The sequence below is a fragment of the Dipodomys merriami genome, unplaced genomic scaffold, assembly GCF_024711535.1.
Source record: "Dipodomys merriami isolate MVZ:Mamm:240054 unplaced genomic scaffold, mDipMer1.0.p SCAF_373, whole genome shotgun sequence".
Lineage (NCBI taxonomy): Eukaryota > Metazoa > Chordata > Mammalia > Rodentia > Heteromyidae > Dipodomys > Dipodomys merriami.
Window position 1 is genome coordinate 305,762 of NW_027205304.1, and position 18,923 is coordinate 324,684.

General features: G+C 55.2%; 2 protein-coding genes across 9 annotated transcripts; both read right to left on the reverse strand.

Moving 5' to 3' along the window:
- Nucleotide 1: 1 nt before the first annotated feature.
- Srrt (serrate, RNA effector molecule) lies at nt 2-10,337 on the reverse strand. 8 transcript variants are annotated; one of them, XM_069989254.1, is made up of 20 exons: nt 10,153-10,337; nt 9,757-9,886; nt 6,315-6,443; nt 6,001-6,147; nt 5,667-5,855; nt 3,812-3,981; nt 3,548-3,732; nt 3,334-3,429; nt 3,105-3,246; nt 2,857-3,014; nt 2,476-2,537; nt 2,316-2,394; nt 1,989-2,186; nt 1,592-1,765; nt 1,351-1,504; nt 1,050-1,243; nt 759-915; nt 505-606; nt 275-398; nt 2-186 (listed from the first exon to the last, which is right to left on the reverse strand). In XM_069989254.1, exons 2-20 carry the CDS (start codon nt 9,876-9,878, stop codon nt 111-113), a joined length of 2,658 nt encoding a protein of 885 aa, XP_069845355.1. In that variant the 5' UTR covers nt 9,879-9,886; nt 10,153-10,337; the 3' UTR covers nt 2-110. The 8 variants fall into 8 exon arrangements, with proteins under 8 accessions (XP_069845355.1, XP_069845356.1, XP_069845357.1 ...); XM_069989255.1 differs by having other exon boundaries at nt 2,857-3,011; nt 9,757-9,896; XM_069989256.1 differs by having other exon boundaries at nt 505-594; nt 9,757-9,896.
- A 1,810-nt stretch (nt 10,338-12,147) lies between these two features.
- On the reverse strand, nt 12,148-18,703 carry Trip6 (thyroid hormone receptor interactor 6). The gene is made up of 9 exons (XM_069989263.1): nt 18,365-18,703; nt 17,989-18,116; nt 17,733-17,864; nt 16,864-17,247; nt 16,450-16,543; nt 16,190-16,359; nt 14,749-14,927; nt 12,689-12,809; nt 12,148-12,597 (listed from the first exon to the last, which is right to left on the reverse strand). Exons 1-9 carry the CDS (start codon nt 18,471-18,473, stop codon nt 12,466-12,468), a joined length of 1,449 nt encoding a protein of 482 aa, XP_069845364.1. The 5' UTR covers nt 18,474-18,703; the 3' UTR covers nt 12,148-12,465.
- Nucleotides 18,704-18,923: the final 220 nt, after the last annotated feature.

Consider the following 18,923-nt stretch of genomic DNA (forward strand, 5'->3'; position numbering starts at 1 on the left):
GTCACTACTTGAAGTGCTTTTATTGGCAGTAATGCTAACGTACAAAAATTTCTCAGCTGAAGGGACAAGGCAGTCACAAGTACAGACAACACTAGTGAGGGGCAGAGGGGTCAAAAGAAATCCACGTCATCGGGGGCATCCAGGTCCCGGTACTCCACAATGGCCCTGGGATCTCCTCGAACCATCCTGTGAGGTTGGAGAGGCAGATGAGAGGGGGCACCCCCCACTCTTGAGTTTGAAGGAGGCAAAGATGGCCATTTGGGCTCTGGCTCACCTGTTGCGAGGTTTTCCGGGATAACCTCCCTGGCCTCGGAAGGCGTCATAGTTCCCGCGGCCAGCACCATAGGGAGCATGGGGATACGGAGGCCCTCCTGTGGGGACTGCGGGGCGCACCGCTCCTGATAGGACAGAGCCACAGCTCACCCACAGCCTAGCTCAGCCTTCTTCCTCCCAGCTACCTTCCACACAGCCACCAAGCTCCTTCCATCTCCCTCTCGAACTTACCTCCATAGCCCAAGATGGGAGGCCGAGGTTGACCATAGGGCATCAGACCCTGGGGGGTCTGGTGTGGGTAGGGGAGTCCCGGGGTTAGGCCTGGGGGGAGTACAACATGGACAGGGACATGAATTACTGCGGGAGGGGGGAGGGGAGGGGAGGGGATGCACCCAGGACAAATGATTGTATGAATATGGCCCAAGTGGGTGGGGAATGCCTACAGTCAAGGAGAGACTGCCAGATCCCCATGGATCGTATCTTACTCTGGGCAGGGCCTGGAGGCTGAGCTGGCTTGATCTCAGGGAGAGCTGGGCGCTTGGCATCCGTGAGGAAGTTGTTAAAAAACGCCACCTCCTTTTTCACTTCCTCAATCTTCTCCGCATGCTTGTTGAAGATGTGTTTACGCACAAACTCTGGACCCTAGGTAGAGAGGAGAAGGTCAGTGCAGAGCAAACCATGTGGGTTCCTTGTTCCCACACTCAAGCCAGAAGGTCCCCAGCCCCCCTCCTCCTCCCACACCACCATCTAGCCCACCAATTCTCAGCATCCCAGACCTTGAATTTCTTGCCACTGAGAGGACATAGCCACTTATCCTTGCCCAGTTCTTGGGTGTTGGAGGTGACAAACTTTTCTACTTCCTGTTCAGGATCTTTGCGCCCCATCTTCTGGGCCTCTTCCTCTGAGAGGGATTCCCTCACGCTCAGCAGGGGAGTCAGCTTCTCCTCAAAGGTCTTCTGCCACTCCAGCACTGGGTTGGAGAACAGAACCACAGATTGGAGGAGGGAACCGGCACAAGGCCAAGGAGGCAGGAACTAGCCAGTTGAAAGGAGGGAAATCTGGGGAGCCGGCACTCACCCTCTCCATGGCTGATGCGGTTGGGAGGCATGGGCCCCCGGACATGGATGATGCCACAGCGGTTGGGCATCTCGTCCTCATTGGGGTACTCACAGGTGTTGTAGTAATCCAGGGAATGCACAATGCGTAAATAGAGAAGGAGCTTGTCCAAAACCTACAGAGCACAGGAAGCCTGGTCACCACTCCATCTCCTCCACCACTGCCCTGCTGCACTCACCCCATGCCCGGCCCTCACTGGCACCTTGATCAACTTCTCATCACGCTCCACATTTATCTCTGCCGGGTTCCCTTCCTTGGGAGGCTCTTCAGGGGGGGCCCCCCCGCTGCTCCCCAGCAGTTCCTCCTCCTCAGCACTGACTTCCTCTATCAGGTAGTCGGTAATGTTCTTCAAAATTGGATTTTGCGAGGGCAGACTCTGGTGAGAAGAGACAGGGTGTTGAGGCAGAGCCCCTCCAGGTGGGCAACCAGGGGAGCCATGCACGGAAGGCACTTCTGAACGTGTTCCACTAGGCCACAGTGACCACAGTGGTCTGTGCTACAGAAGCCACCACCCAGACACCACAGGGCCAAAGTGAGGGTGGGCTGAGTCCCAGGAGGCATGGGCTGTTTTGGAAACTGAACCCCAGGGAGTCACTGACTGTTGGCAGAGTTGGCAGTGGAGGTGTGCCAGGCTCCGAGGCCCAGAGCTGCGTCCTGTCATCCAGCGTGTGGATCAGCTTGGCGGCCAGCTTGATGTCGTTGCGCACAATCTGCTTGTGCTGTGTGATGCCATTGATGTTGCGGACACGCCTGGTCAGGTCCCTGTTAACACCGGGGCTCAGCTCGCACTCCCGGAGCTGGAGGGACACAAAGCAGGAAGCTGACCACCTGCCCTGGGAGCAGAGCTCAGAGAATGTGCTCCATCCGTGCCAGCGCACCTGGGTGGGGACAGGAGGGGTCTGGCCCACATACCTCCCCACACTTACTCGGATGTTCTGCAGGTTCCAGCAGATTTCCTTAATGTTAACACTGCGGTCAAAGGTCACCCAGCCACGCCGGAAAAACCTAGGTGAGGAAGGAAATGTGAGCACCGTTCCCAGCGCCTCCCCCTGCACCCTCCCCCCCCACATCCCTGTCCAGTCTCACCTCCTCTCTGGCTGGGGCTCCGACAGCGCCACACGCATAAAACCTGGGTATCTCTTACATAGCTGTGAAAAGGGGAGCAGAAGAGCTTTGAGTGATCCCTAAATGCACCTCTTCCTCCGACTCCAACTTCCCTCAGAACCCTGAGGAAATCTGGTTTCCTTTTCTTGGGCGGTACTGGGGATCAAACCCTAGGCTTCCAGTGCAAAATGCCCTTTAACCCTCCCCATGCTGGGGCAAGAGCAAAAGCTGACAAGCCTAAGAACAGAATCCCCCCAAGGATCCTCCAAGGGCAGGTAATAGAAGGGGACCCCCACTAGGTGCCAGACTGCCTTCTCACAGGCAGTCCATGTGCCCACCCACAGGACCCACTTCCCCACTCACAGACGTGATCTCAGCCCGGGAAATGTTGGGTGCGATGTTGCGCATGAAGAGGGAACAGGTTTTGTGCAGCGGCCGGGGCTTGCACTCCAACCCCACCGCGTCCTTGGCCTTCTCCTTTTCTTCTTCCTTGGGCTTCTCCTTTTCCTTGACCGCATCTTCTGGGCATGAACAAGCAGGGGTTGGTCTAGTGGGGAGCCGGGGAAGCTGGTGCTGCACAATAGGAGAGGCGGCTCCACATCCTACCCTACCTGGCCCGGGCAGCACAAAAAACCCACCGGCCTCCTCTTTCTCCTCCTCCGCCTGGCCGTTCTCGGACTCCGACTCCGACTCAGACACACTGCCTTCATCAAAGCTGTCACCACCACTGTGTTTCCTGTTCCGCTTCTTGCTCTGGGGACACCACAGGAGTGGGTGGCATCAGGCACAGCCAAGGCCTGGCCCCCACAGGCTGGCCCCATGCACAAGACACCAGATCACCTTTTTGGCTTCCTTCTCGGAGTCTTCTTTCTTCTCCTCATCTCCATCCCCTTCAGACTTCTTGGTTTTGTCATCACTGGAATTACCATTTTCAGCCTACAAGCGGAGATGTGTTCACTGGAACTGCCCGTCATCCCCTCTCACCTTTGCGAGGCTCCTCTCTCACCCCCACTAGATGAACCCCAGTTCTAGCTCCTTGGGGCCATCAGCCCACCTGTTTGCCATCTTCTTTCTTATCATCCTTCTCATTGGCCTTGCGCTCTCCATCCCCCAGGCCTGGGCCGGCCCGGCCTTCTTCCTTCTTACTGGGCTCTCCTGGTTTTCCGGCCTGCTCCTCCTCCTCCTCCTGCTCCAGGATGCGCAGATCATTCTCTGTGCCTCCTTCCATCTTAATCACAGCTGCCAACAAAGACAGACACGCTCACAATATGAAGACCTGCCTCCTGCCAACCTGCTCCCACGCTATCAGTGCCCGCACCTGCATCTAGCATCTTGACGATGGCATCTGCTTTGTCTATGTCCAGGAGGAGGTTATCAAACCAGCCACTGTCCATGAGGGACAGGAAGACCCTCAGCCGGTTCTGCAGGCCCCCCCGGGCCTCCTGCCGACGCTTCCCCACCTCATCAGGGTGGTACTTAGACCGAAACCTGGGAAGGAAGCAGGAGGCAAAGACAGAGCCGTAAGCAGAGGCCCAGGCAGGTTGTGGGGAGGGGCCCAGGAAAGGCAGGGCAAAGCCCCCATCCTCACCCACAAAAGGCCATAAAAGCAGAGATTGGGGAGAGGGGTGCACTAGAACCACCCCACACCCCAAAAGGAACCACAGGTTGTGCTCTGAAGTGATCTGGGAGAAAATCAGGAGCTTAGAACTCTGGGTTTGGGGAAGACAAAAGACCACAGGGCGGGCCAGTCTCTGGGGAACACCGACAGGAAAGATGTTGTTCCCCAGAGCTTGAAAAAGAAGTAGAAACAAGAGGGCCCAGAGAACCCCCTCTCCAGGCTAACCCCAAACTACAGTCACCAGAGGTGCTCCCGCCAGCTCCCTCCACCCGGGTGGAGAAGGAAGGAAATCTGAAGTACATTGGATAGAAAACCAAAGGCAGGGCCACCTTCCCCACGGGAAGATAAGTGAGAGGTAAAGGGGCAGGAAAAGGCAGAAGTGCCCAGAGCCTCAGGGACTGCCCAGAGGGGGGAGAGAAGGGCTGCTGGTTAAGGTGGAGGGCGGAGTGTGAGAAATGAAACACTGCACTGGTGCATGGTGGGAGAAGGAGGTATTAGAATATTAGGAGTATAAGAAAAAGAGGAAAGGGGAAATGTGAAAAAGGCCCAGAGATTTAAAACAGAGTGAAAACTAAAGTACCAAACAGAAAACAACACAAGAGGGAGGAAGGTTAGGCAGAAAAGGAGCAGAGAACAACAGGTATGTGAGAGATCCAGACACAGACAAACAGAGTGACGAGAAAGGGGACAGGAGAACAGAACAGAACCACAAGTTGAGCAGAGGAAAGGAAAGCCGCAGGCGTCACCTCCACGATCTTTACCTTGGCTGCTTGGTCAAACAGAGCTCAAGATTTAACTAGTGGTGCCCAGGGCCCATGCTGGCTGGCGGGCGGGCGCCGGCTGGCTCCTGGCTGGGGCTCCCGGCCCAGACGCCCCAGCCCCGCGGGACTGCGCGGTGGGGGGCCCTGACTGACTAACTGCCTGAGCGATCACATTCAGCTAAGCTGCTGCATTGTGCACAGCAGCGCCCTGCCTGTCTGCCTGGCCGGGGCCCGCGAGGCTCAGCCCAGGGGCTCATGTTTGGGCTGGGTATGGTGGGGGTGGAGGTGGGTTTGCTCCGAGCTCCGTCGATGAGCGGGTGTAGTTCCCAGTTCTGGCTCTTTTCAAGGAGGAGGAGCAGAAAGAGGATGAGGAGGAGGAGCAGGAAGGGGGGAAAAGATGGTTGATTAAAATTAAAACATCCACAAAAGAAAAAAAAAACGCATTCTTTTTCTGTCAAACGGCCCTGAGATCTTTGCTTTTCTTGTCTGGATTCACTGGTCGCCTTTGGGAGGATGCCACAGCAAACAGGTCCTGGCGATCAGAGACGGCCCAGTACCAGCAGGTGGGAGGCAGACTGCCTGCTGCCCCGAGGGGCCAGCTGCCTGGAGGTGTCTCAGTGAAGACAGTGGAGAAGGGAGATGGCATGGGGGACGTGGCAGTCACTGAAGTAAGGAGACCCATCAGCCAATGCTGCCCCCGCCCCCTCCCACAGGAAGTCCAGGACTAGGGGGAGGGATGAGGACAGGGCTGCAGCAGGGCTAGGCAAAGGCGGCCAGGGAGGAGAGCCACTCACCACTCCTCATCTTTGTGAGCCAGGAAGAAGTCCTGCATCTGCTGTCTGCGGAAGTCCAGCTTGTAGTCATTGTAGCGCTTCACTGCCTCTGTCTCGTCCACGGAGTCATCCAACGAGAGCAGAAACTCCTTGAAGCTCTTCATCACAGGCGGCGGCACACCCAGGTCGATCTCAGCAATGCTGCCCAGCCTGTGGGTGGGAAGGTGTGGTTGTGGGGGAGAGGACACTGTGGCCAGCAGGCCCCCTCTCCACATACCTGTGCCCACCCCACTCCCTGGCTCTAGCCCACAAGCCTGGCAAGCAGACCCCTGTGCCCAGAACCCAGGATCTTTACCTGGCCTGTATAGGCAGGACGTGGTGCTGCATGATGTGGACGTCTGGGTGGCCCCAGGGCTGAGGGGGGCCGTAAGTCGGGCCCCCTCCCCCCCCAGCATAGGGCATCTCATAGCCACTGTGGTAAGGGTCAGAGCTGTGCTCATCCCTGGGGGTGAAGAACACAAAGGTCAGGAAAGCAGGCAGCACAAAGGAGTGCAAGGAAGCAGGGCATGCCTGCAGCCTCCAGCCACAGTCTGAGGGAACCAAGGAACTCGGGGGGGGGGGGGTGGCTTTGGATGGAAGGAGGGATGTATGGAGGCCATGTGTCCTCACCAGTCTCTCCGCATGCGCTTCTGGGGCGGGCTGAGCTCATGGCGTGGGGGAGAGAACCGCTCCCGTCGATTCCGATCGTAGTCTCGATATTCTCCCCGACTGCGGCGCTCTCGGCCTCGGTCCCACTCCCTGAGGTAAGGACAGGGCCAGTGGTTATGGACACAGCTGGTACATCAGGGTGTCTCAGCCCCAGGAGGCCGAGGTAGGAGGACTGAGTTTCAGGACAGCTGGGGCTCTGTAGCAATACCTGTCTATACAACCAGGCCTGTGGTGCAGCTCCTGCTTAGCCTGTCCCAGGTCACAAGACGCCAGCCCCCATCACTGCAAATGCACCATCGGAGCCCAGCCCATGTGGCTCTGGGGGGAGCATACACTAAAAGAGACCGAGCTGGTTCCCACCCAGCTCACCCCTAATTCCCCTGACCTCACCAAACACTGCCCTGCACTAGTCCCTTCAGCAATGCTATTCTCCCCCCTTCCCTGCTCTCAAGTCATCTTCCCCAAGCAACATGAACTAAAATGGCAGCAAACAACCCTGATCAACACTCTGGCTTTTCCTGGCTGGCCAGTACCAGTGCCTCATCCCCCTTTGCCCATGTGAGGCCAGCACACAGCCCCACTCAGAAATCACTGCTCCACTGTGACAAATTATCAGTATTTACGTACCCCAAACTAAGACAAAATCTTACCTATTTGTCTTGAAATTATGAACTGACACAAGCTACATAATTTCTGAGGGAAAAAAAAAATCACTCCTTCCCATCCTCAAAAAACTGGAAGTGTTTTGTTTTTATAATTTTATGAACCTCTTCAAAGCCTGCCTTAGGTTGGGTGCTGGTAGCTCACACCTGTAATCCTAGCAATGTAGCAAGCTGAGATCTGAGGATCAAGGTGCAAACACAGCCCAGGCAGGAAAGTCTCTGAGACTTTCATCTCCAATTAACCACCCTCAAAAAAGCTACAAGTGGAGCTGTGGCAAAGCACTAGCCTTGACCAAGAGAAGCTGAGAAGCCAGGCACCAGTGGTTCACACCTGGAATCCTAGCTACTAAGGAGGCTGAGATCTGAGGATCACGGTTCAAAGCCAGCTGGGGCAGGAAAGACTGTGAGACTCTTATCTCCAATAAATTACTCAGAAAATCGAAGTGGCACAGTGGCTTAAGTGGTAGAGCACTCACCTTGAGCTGAAAAGCTGAGGGGATAGCGTTCAGGCCTAGAGTTCAAGCCCCATGACCAAAAAAAAAAGTAAAGAGTAGCTGAAACTAACTAAAACCACATTAGTGAACATCTGGTCCTGTTCTACCATCCCCTGTTAACAGTTCTTGGTGTGAGTTATCTCAGTATCAAATTAAAGTATTCATTAGTGTGCTACTTATCACAAGTCTTCAAGCACTGGGAAGCTGCCAGGCTCACATTGGTAGATACAAGTTTTCAAAAGTTTTGGCTTAGCCGGGAGCCGGTGGCTCATGCCTATAATCCTAGCTACTCAGGAGGCTAAGATCTGAGGATCACCGATCATAGCAAGCCCAGGCAGGAAAGTCTGTGAGACTCATCTCCAATAAACCACTAGAAAACTGGAAGTGGCCCTGTGGCTCAAGCGTTAGAGCGCTTACCTAGAGCTGAAGAGCGCAGGGACAGCGTCCAAGCCCAGAGTTCAAGCCCTATGACCGACCAAAAAAAAAAAAAAAGTTTTGGCTTTTGGGCTGGAATGTAGCTCAGTGGCAAAGCTCTTGCCTAGCAAGTGCAACGTCATGGGTTCGATCCCCAGTACCAAAAAGGACAAAATACAGTTTTAAAAAACCAACCAAACTAACAACTCTTTGGCAGGTACCAGTGGCTCAAGCCTGTAATCCTAGCTACTCAGGAGGCAGAGATATGAGGATAGTGGTTCAAAGACAGCCTGGGCAAGAAAATCCATGAGACTCATCTCCAATAAAAACCAAAGAAAATTGGGAGTGGCACTGCGGCTCAAGTGGAAGAGCGCTAGCCTTGAGCTGAAGAGCTGAGGGACAGCGCCCAGGCCCAGAGTTCAAGCCCCATGACCAACAACAAAAAAAAAAGTTTTGGCTTTCACAGGAAATATTCCAAGTCATCACTGGCAACAAATACTGAGGACTCTCCTCAAAGAAACTGCTCCCCTTACTTCATTCTCAGGGTGTATGCAAATGCCACTCAAGACCCTATGGCACAGAAAAAAGTACTTCAACTCCCAACTCCAAATCAACTCACAATTGTTATTGCTCAAGATACAAGAATGTCACAATCAAACTCCTCATACTGTACGATTACAGTACACAGAGAAAATGCATGGAGAGACCTACGGGCAGTAATATGCTTTCTGCACACCTCTTTCCTCCTAGCACTGGAAAGATGGGGAGGCTGGGATGGGACTTCACATAGAGCTTGTGAAGCATGCATAAGGAATCTGGTTCCAACCCCAGCATCACAAAAGGACAGAGATTACATCTACCTAAAACTCCATTCAAAGCAGACACTGGTGGTTCATCCCTGTAATGCTAGCTACCCCCAAGAGTTTGAGATCTAAGAATATCAGTTTGAAGCCAGCAGGGGCAGGAAAAGTCTGAAGTCTCTTAATCTCCAATGAACCACCAGAAACCCAAAGTGGGGCTGTAGTAACAGAGCTCCAGCTTGCGTTAAAAAAAAAAAACAAACAAGAGGGCCTGGGAAGGTGGCTCAGTGGTAGAGTGCTTGCCTTGCATGCATGAGGCTCTAGGTTCAATTCCTCAGCAACACATAAACAGAAAAAAAGCCAGAAGTGGCGCTGTGTCTCAAGTGGTAGAGCGCTTGCCTTGAGCTGAAGAGCTGAGGGACAGCGCCCAGGCCCAGAGTTCAGGCCCCAAGATGGGGGGGGAAAAAAAAAAGAAAGCACAAAGCTCTCAGTTCAAGCCACGGTACTGGCACACACCACACCACACCCACACCCACACCCACACCCACACACACACACACAAAAGGACTTCTCAGAAAGCTAATCAGGAGCTGCTTCAAACAATCAATTAAGCATATTTGACAATGTCCAATGACTCTGCTTGAATACTGCTGTCCTGCTAGAGAAAGGCAATTCTTTGGCCATCAGGTACTTTTTTTTTTTTTTTAGGAACCTTTTCAATAATTAGCAACCAAAAAAAAAAAAAAAAAAAGATTCTTTCGGTGCCTGTACAAACTGTACTTTTTACAGTACACCCCAGATTCGTACTTCTACCGTTTGGATCTCAAGGGCATTTCCAAAAAATGAAGCCACAGCGCGTTCCTTTACTCAAGAGCACAAAGCACGGACCAACGAGGCGCTAACTGCATTGTAACGTGTCACCCCAACGCAGTCCACCAAGGCGGAGGCAAGTGAGGACGGGGTGGGGGTGGGGGGCTCTGGGTCCCCGCTGCGGCCCGGCGGGAGCCGCGTCGCGGGGCGGCGTCTCCGGTACCTGTCATTCCAGTCGTCGCCTCGCCGCCTTTCGTCTCTTTCCCGGGATCGGTCATAGTCGCTGCGCTCCCGTCGGAACTTGTCCCTGCGCCTCCGGTCGTACTCGTCGTCGCTGTCACCCATGGTGAGGTCTGCAGAGGCCTGGGCCCCAGGGAGGAGGAGGAGGAGGAGGAGGAGGAGGAGGAGGAGGGAGGCGCGACGTGACCGACCCGGACCGAAGATGCGGCGGCACCGCACCGGGAGCGGCGGGCACGGCCGCCTCCCTCCCGCCAAGGCCGGCCGGCCGGGGGACCTGGCAATCCGCGGCCGGTGGCGGGTTCGGGGCTCGAGGTTCCGGTCTCCGGAGGGGGGGAGGGGGTTCCCGCCCCGCCCACGCGGCCCGCAGCCCCTCCCCCACCTGGAGCGACCGCGGCCGTTAGCCCCGCGCGCCTGCGGGCGTCTTCCGGGCACACGAGAACGGTGGGGACGAGAGGGGAACGTGGGGCTCTGGGGGGAGCGGGGACGGCGGAGACGGAGCGGCGGCCGCGCGCCTGGGCCGCACGCACGCACGCACGCACGCACGCACGACCCGCCGTGCGAACCAGGCCCCGCGAGGCCCGAAGGAGGGAAAAGGGGGACGCGAGGGATGACGGGAAGGGGCGGAGCCACACAGAGGTCTCGCGCACCTCCTGAGCGCGAAGGCGCGAACACCAAAGGAACTACGGGAGCCCGGCGGGGCCACCTAGGATCTCGCGAGGGCGGGCAGCAAGTGCTCTCGGGAGCCCTTCCTCAGACGGACGTCAGAAGTCAGAGGTCGCAGGCCGCGCCTCCCCCCCCCCCCCCCCCATCTCCTTTCTGTCAGCCAGTTCACGTCCTGGGCTTTGAAACGGCCTCGGATCTCCTCGGGACGCGGGGTCCCGGCACTGCAACCATTTTGCAGGACGGCCCACCATTTTCTGCACCCCTAAGGGAACCAGCCTTTCTGATTTTGCGCGGGTCCCGGGGCTCGAACTCAGGGCCTGGAGGCCCGAGGCTGGCGCTCTGCCTCCTGGAGTCAGTCATCGCACCACTTCCGGCTTCTTGAGTGGTTTACTGGAGAGAAGTCTCACGGAATTTCCCGCGTGGGCTGGCTTCTCACCGCCATCCTCGGATCTCAGCCTGCTGAGTAGCTGGGATTACAGGCGTGAGCCTCGGCACGAGCCTGAGAACCAGCCTCTATTGGCACAACACACACCGTTTGCAAAACCAAGGGTGCCCTGCGTGCACGGGACTGGCAGATCTGTCGTTAACCTCCATGCTCTGATGTGGGTTACAGGCCTGAGCCACAAGCAGCATCCGCCCGCCTCAGGCTCCACGTCCCAAATCCCTTCACAGTGAGTGAATGTGAAGTGTAACGGAAATGCTCCGTTCCTGAGTGTGTGGCCTTGCTTCCACCACTGACCAGGGATGGTTTTGCACCAAGCTACATTTAAAGAGTTTAGTACAGCCGCTCGCTGGTGGCTCACGCCTGTAATCCTAGCTACGCAGGAGGCTGAGATCTGAGGTTCAAAGCCAGCCCGGGCAGGAGAGACCGTGAGACTCCTATCTCCAATAAACCACTAGAAAACCGGAAGTGGCGCTGTAGCTCAAGTGGTAGAGCGCTCGCCTTGAGCTGAAGAGCTGAGGGACAGCGCCCAGGCCCAGAGTTCAAGCCCCACGACCGACAAAAAAAAAAAAAAAGTTTAGTACAGCTAGGTTCCGGTGGCTCAGACCTGTAATCCTAGCTACTCAGGAGGCGGAGACTTGGAAGAACGAATTGAAGCTAGCCTGGGCAGAAAGGTTGGTGAGACTCCCATCTCCAAAATAACCAGTGAAAAGGGACTGGAGGTGTGTGTGTCTCCAATGGAAGAGCATCAGTCTAGCAAGCATGAAGCCCTGAGTCTAAACCCCAGTACAAACAACAACAAAAAAGCCAGATGCTGGTGGCTCACACCTGTAATCCTAGCTACTTGGGAGGCTGAGATTTGAGGATTGGGGTCCAAAGCCAGCCCAGGCAGCAAAGTCCATGAGATTCTTTTTTTTTTTTTGGTCAGTCATGGGGCCTGAGCTCTGGGCCTGGGCGCTGTCCCTCAGCTCTTCAGATCAAGGCTAGCACGCTACCACTTGAGCCACAGCGCCACTTCTGGCTTTTTCTGCTTATGTGGTGCTGAGGAATCGAACCCAGGGCCTCATGCATGCAAGGCAAGCACTCTACCACTGAGCCACCTTCCCAGCCCCCATGAGATTCTTATCTCCAATTATCCACTAGAAAACCAGAAGTGGGGCTATGGCTCAGAGTGGTAGAGAACCTGAGCAAAAGAGATCAGGAACAGTGTGTAGGCCCTGAGTTCAAGCCCCCCACAACTGTCAAAAAAGAGTAGAGGCTTGCTCTGCATAAGTGAGACCTTGGGCTGATTCATCCCCAGTACTGAATGACAGAAAAAGAAAAAAAAAAGACAACATCAGAACACAATTTAAAAAGGAACCAGCACTAAGAAGACTGAAGTCCGGACCCAGCTTCGATCATTTGAGAAGTTTGAAATCTGTGTTTATATCGGTTGGGCTCAGATGACACGAGTCTTTTGTAAACGCTTGAGGGGTTATTATTTCACGAGTGAGGGAAGAAGAGACAGCATTAGACGACACATTGTAATGGCAGCTGTCAGGGAGGGTGGCAGATGGACAGGGCTGGGCGACAGTGCTCCCTGGAGACTCAGCAGTCAGTGGTGACGGTGGCTGACAGCTCCTGGATGCGCCAGGCGCTGCAGGCCTTGCAGAGGATGTGCCCGTCCAGCGGGTAGCAGCCCTGACACTCACCCTCGGAAGATAGCAGCAGCCCACACTCCTGTTGGAAGAAGCAACAGCTCTCCATCAGTGCCCTTTCCTGCTCCGCAGGCCCTGCAAACCTCTTGCTCTAGCCCCAGGCCCCCTCTCACCTCACACTTGTAACAGCCAATGTGAAAGCTGCGATCCAGAGCCACGATTCTCACCGTCTCCTCCTGACCCGGCTCAGGCATGATGGCTCTACCACACACAGAGCACCTTGGGGCAAACTTCCTGGGGTATGGAAGGGAAGCAAGGTGGCTGTGAGGCTCCATGGTCAGTGGCAGGGACTCATGGTAGAACCCTGAGGAGATGGAAAGTGGGGAGGAGCCAGGGGCAACATCTTGGATCAAAACAAAGATAGTGATGTCAAGTCAGAGAAGGGAGAGTCAGGTGCTACTCAGGAAGCTCAGATCTGAAGATTACGGTTCAAAAACTAGTTAGGGCAGAGAAAATAAATAAATCTGAGACTCTAATCTCCAATGAACTAGCAAGAAGCTGGACATGGAGGTGTGACTCAAACAGAAAAGGACCAGCCTTAATCAGAAAAAGCCAACAGAGTGTGGAACCCTGAGTTCAAGCCTCAGTATTGGCAATGAGAGAGGAGAGGAAAGGGAAGCTGGGCACTGGTGGCTCACGCCTGTAATCTAGCTACTCAGGAGGCTGAGATCTGAAGACAGCACGGGCAGGAAAATCTGTGAGACTCTTATCTCCAATAAACCACCAGAGGGGCTGGGAAGGTGGCTCAGTGGTAGAGTGCTTGCCTTGCATGCCTGAGGCCCTGAGTTTGATTCCTTAGCACCACATAAGAAAAAAGAAAAAAGCCGGAAGTGGTGTGGCTCAAGTGGTAGAAAGCAAGCCTTGAGCTAAAGAGCTGAGGGATAGTGCCCAGGCCCAGAGTTCAGGCCCCACGACCGGACCCAAAATAAATAAATAAACCACCAGAAAACTGGAAGTGGTACTGAGACTCTTATCTCCAATAAACCACCAGAAAACTGGAGGTGGCACTGTGGCTCAAGTGGTAGAGCCCACTACTTGAGCTGAAGAGCTAAGGGACAGCACCCAGGCCCAGAGTTCAAGCCCCACAACTGATAAAAAAAAAAAAAAAAGGAGAGAGAGAAGGGGCTAAAAAACAGGAGGACATGAAGGACAAATGAAGTAGGATAGCAAAATAGTCTGCACTGTAATCCCAACTACTTGAGAGGCAGCAATTGGGAGGATCACAGTTCCAGACTAGCTTAAGCAAAAAAATGAGACACCCTGATCTCAGCCAAAAAGCAACCAGTGGCTCACATTTATAATTCTAACTAGTAGGCTGAGATCTGAGGATCAAGGTTCTAAGGCAGGCTGAGCAGGAAAGTCTGTAAGCCAGAAGTATAGCTCAACTGGTAGACAGCCAGCATTGACCAAAAGAACCAAAATCAATGGGCTGGGAAGGTGGCTCAGTGGTAGAGTGCTTGCCTTGCATGCATGAGGCCTGGGTTCGATTCCTAAGCACCACATAAGCAGAAAAAAAGCCGGAAGTAGCTGTGGCTCAAGTGGTAGAGTGCTAGCCTTGAACTGAAGAGCCAAGGGACAGCACTCAGGCCCAGAATTCAGGCCCCACAACGGACTGACAACGGACTGGCCACACATACACACACACACACACAACGGACTGGCCACACACACACACACACAACGGACTGGCCACACACACACACACACAACGGACTGTACACACACACACACACACACACAAAAAAAAAGGATTGAGGGCACAGCACAGTAACACACACACACACACACACACAAACACACACACACACACCAAAAAAAGGATTGAGGGCACAGCACAGTAGCTCAGGTACTAGAGGACCTGCCTAGCAAGCACAAGGCCCCACCTCAGTACCACTAAAAAAGAGAGAGAGAGAAAAAAGAAAGAGGAGGGGCTAGGAATGTGGCTTAGTGGAAGACTGCTTGCCTAGCATGCATGAAACCCTGGGTTCAATTCCTCAGTACTACATACACAGGAAAAGCCAAAGTGGCACTGTGGCTCAAGTGGTAGAGCACTATCCTTGAGCAAAAGAAGCTCAGGGACAGCATTCAGGCTCTGAGTTCAAGCCCCAGGATTGGCAAAGAGAAAGAGAAAGGAAATGAGACATCTTGAGACTGGGCAAGTCCCAGGCATGACCTGTGGAAGTCTTCAATGCAGTGGATCTGGCTGGTGGCATCCACAGTGAAGGGGATGCCGTCCAGGCCACGGTGGCACACCACACAGGTGAAGCAGCCGGGGTGGTAGGCCTTGCCCATGGCCCGGAGGATCCGGTCCAGGATAGGCTGGGAACACGTAGAGCATTTCTCCAAGGTGGCCTGTTGAGAAAGAAGACAGGAAGGTGAGAGGCAAGCGCTCCAGCACCCTACCCACCCTGCTGCCTGTGTGCTATAACCCCCTGCCCTGCCCTGCCCTGCCCAGGATGCACAGAAAGGCAGATAACTATTCACATCCTAGCCCCACAGCCTCCCAAATAAGGAGCCCAACACATCTGAGCTTCTGGGTCCCTATAAAAATCAATCTGGCCGGGCACCAGTGGCTCACACCGGTAATCCTAGCTACTCAGGAGACTGATCTGAGGATCATGGTTCAGACAGCCCAGGCAGGAAGGGCTGTGAGGCTCTTATCTCCAATTAACCACCAGAAAACTGGAAGTGGCGCAGTGGCTCAAGTGGTAGAATGCTCACGTTGAGCTGAAGAGTGAGGGACAGCGCCCAGGCTCAGGGTTCAAGACCCACAACCGACAGTGCCCAGGCCCAGGGTTCAAGACCCACAACCGACAAGAAAAAAAAAAAATCAATCTGTCATGATCTCTGCTTCCCAGGGGTTCATAGAAATTCTACACATGGCCTTAACTCCAAAATGCCTCATGTTTGTTGGTCAGAAGACTGACATTTGAAGATTGTAATCTGAAGCCACCATGGGCAGCAAAGTCTGTGAGACTCGTCTCCAGTTATCCAACAAAAACGCAGAAGTGCAGGTGTGCCTCAAATGGTTGCATACCTCAAATGGTTGAGCAAACAAGCTTAAATGAGAACAAGGCTCTGAATTCAAGTTCTACAAAATAAAAAAGTAACGGTAATCCTCTGCAGAAATTAGTATTTAGCTTGCCTGCCTACTTGCATGCACGCGCACGCTCACGCTCGCGCTCTCTCTCTCTCTTTTTTCTTTTTTTTGTGGGGGGCAGGTATTTCAAGTCAGAGCCTCAAACTGGCTAGGCTAAGTGCTTTACCACTTGAGCCATGTCCTCAAGTCCTGCCTTTTGCTATTTATTCTGGAGCATGGCAATTCTCAAATCTCAGCCTCTTGAGTAGCTAGGGTGATGATAGGTGTAAATTGCCAGTGCCTGGCCAGTTAAGGTCATAGGAACATTCCTGCCCAAGCTGGCTGATATCAATGATCCTCCAGACCTTAGCCTCCTTAGCCTCCTAGGTAGCCAGGATTACATGTATTAGGCATCAGTGCCCAGATTTTAGCTGCTTACTTTCTCACTGCTGCCCCATTCAAGCCCTCTTTGCTCCGTTGGGTTTGTCTATCTGGATCCTCCTGTCTCTGTGCCCCCATGCAGCCAACTACCTACCACGTAACAGTTCTCACAATAGGCCCTTCTGTCCACCGCGTAGAAATGCTGGCCTCGGAGCTGCGCCCGGCATGTTGAACACACAAAGCAGCCAACATGGAAGACACGGTCCAGGGCCACGACCCCAGCTCCATCTCCAACCACAACTTCTCCACAGCCACCACACCGGCCTGGGGAACAGGGAGGGACAGATCAACCTGCACAGGACAGCAGATCAGCAGCCCCCTTCCCTCCCCCTCCTTCCCACTGAGGCATCTCACCAAAATACTCCCCACTAGGCGGGTGGCTCATGTCCTGCATCAACTTCTTGGTGAGTCTCTCCAGCTCCTCCTCCGGAGGCTGGCTCAGGGGGCCCTGGAGAGTGAATCAGATCATCAGTGGGAATATGGTTCCTGTAAAAAAATCCCTCAGGGGAGGCTGGGAATGTGGTTTAATGACAGAGTGCTTGCATAGCAGGCATGAAGCCCTGGGTTTGATTCCTCAGTACCACATAAACAGAAAAAGCCAGAAGTGGCGCTGTGGCTCAAGTGGTAGAGTGCTAGCCTTGAGCAAAAAGCAGCTCAGGAACAGTGCCCAGGCCCTGAGTTTAAGCCCTACCTCTAGTCCCCAACCCACCCAATCAGTCTCTCAGTTCTGACTCCAAGCCCTCCCACCCCGTCCATGGCCAGACTTACCTGGTGTCCATGCCCGCTTCCTCTTCCTCCTCCTACAGGGCCTGAGACCCCGGCAACTTCCTCTTTGCTTCCTGGCCCTGGCTCACGGTGGTTCCTGTAGCCAAGCCCCCAGACTTCACCTCGGCCTGGGAGAGGAAAGTGAGGGCCCAGGAGGGGCCCAGAAGCCTGCGGGGCCCCTCGCCTGGGTGGGCCACAGCCTCTCACAGGTTGAGCTACTTTCACTTGCACTGGGAAGGCCGGACCAGCTGGGGTGCTGGCGGTAGCATAGGAGGCCGGAGTGGGGCCCCCATAGGGGGATGCTGGGAGCAGTGGGGATGGACCAGTCCCTCCATTGGACTTCAGGGAGCCCGGGCGGTAGGCAGGGGGTGGAGGAGGGTCATAGGCCTGAGGAGAAATGCAAAGCAGCTGCTATAAGCAACGTTTTCAGACCCAGTGTGGCAAGTTTCCCAGAGAAGCCCAGGCCTTTGTTTTTTAGTGCTAGTCCTGGGGCTTGAACTCAGGGCCTGAGTCTTGGCCCTGCGCTTCTTTAGCTTAAAGCTAGTATTGCTCTAACCCTTTGAGCCTCAGCTCCACTTTTGTTTTTTAAGTAGTTTATTGGAGATAAGCTTCTCACAGGCTTTCCTGCCCGGGCTGGCTTCGAACAATGATCCTTAGATCTCAGTCTCCTGAGTAGACTCCTGAGTGAGCTACCTGCACCTGGCTGAAGGACCCAGCTTTTGACAAGGTACAGCCCTCCAGCGGCTGACAGGCCAGGAAGGACCTCCTATCTGCTCCCTACTAGGAAATCTTCGGTTTCCTAGAGGGCAGAAGCTACTGCCCACCAGAGGTGGGAGAAGAGGCTGGGCACAAGGGTGGGGCAGGGATGTCACCTGTCGATCAGGGCGACGTGGGGGAACATGACTGCGACCCCCATCCAGCTCAGCCAGCATACAGGTCAACGAATCTATCTCTGCATCCAGACTTCCGGGGCGCAGGCACCCCCTGCTGTCTGGAGGGAGCCCCTGAATGAAGTCAAAGCAAGGAGAAGGAGGATACATTTACAATGTGTCCTCTCCAATGCTGCATCTCTCTCTCTCTCACACACACACACACCCCACCATCAGACCCCTCCCCCTCAGTCCTCACCTGTAAACGTTGGGGTGCCCCATGGGACCCCACCCAGGCTGGGCCCCGATCCTCTGGTCCCCCAGAAGGCTGGTAACACTGCTCAGATGGGAGGGGGCAAAAATTGACCCTGGGATGGGGCTGGAGCGCTGTGGGGGAGGGGACAGAGATCAAAAGGGGGGCTGGAGGGCAGAGGGGTTCCACCTCGGGAGGCCAATCTCCAGCCCTTGTCCTCTCCTAGCAACTGGGGAGCAGGAAACTGGGGCGGGAGGCGGGGAGGGCTGCAGGGCCCAGCCAGCTTGGGGAAGATGTAGAAGGCCGCTGGGGCCTGGTCAGGGCAGTGGGGGGCAGAGACGGACGGGGCGGCGGGGCGGTGGCGGTCTCGTCGGCGGCTTACCTGCTCCGTGGGGCGGCAGCGGCCCCGGGGGCCCTCGGGGAAGCGCCCTTCCCTGAGGAGTTCTGGCGGGCTCTGGCTGCTTTGGGGGGAGCCAGGTGGGCCCCGACATGATCTGGAAGTGAGGGGACTCCGGGCAGCAGTCAGGACCCCAAGGGGCCGGGGCTCTGCGGCCTCGTGGCCCGCTTCCTGGCCTCCACTTCGTTTGGGACTCCAGCAAAGAAACTTTTTTCTGGCTTTTTCTTTTTTTTTTTTTCCTCCTCCTTCTTCCCCAATTTTGGGACGGCCACGCCCCCGGTGACGTCACCGCATTCCTGGGGGCGAGTCACATGGCTCTCCAGGCCCTAATCTGCGGTCCCTCCCTCCCCTGGGCTGGCCCCCCCCCTCCCGCCTGGGGGAGGGTGGATCTCCACTGGACACGGGGTGCCCGCAGGCTGGGAGGTGCAGGCCAGGCCAGCCCCACCGCCAAGGCCTCCCCCCACCCCCACCCCTGCACGTAGGGGATTCTGGAACCCTCAGACCTCCACCCCCTTCCCGACCTCCCCCTTCCTCCCCCCCCCCC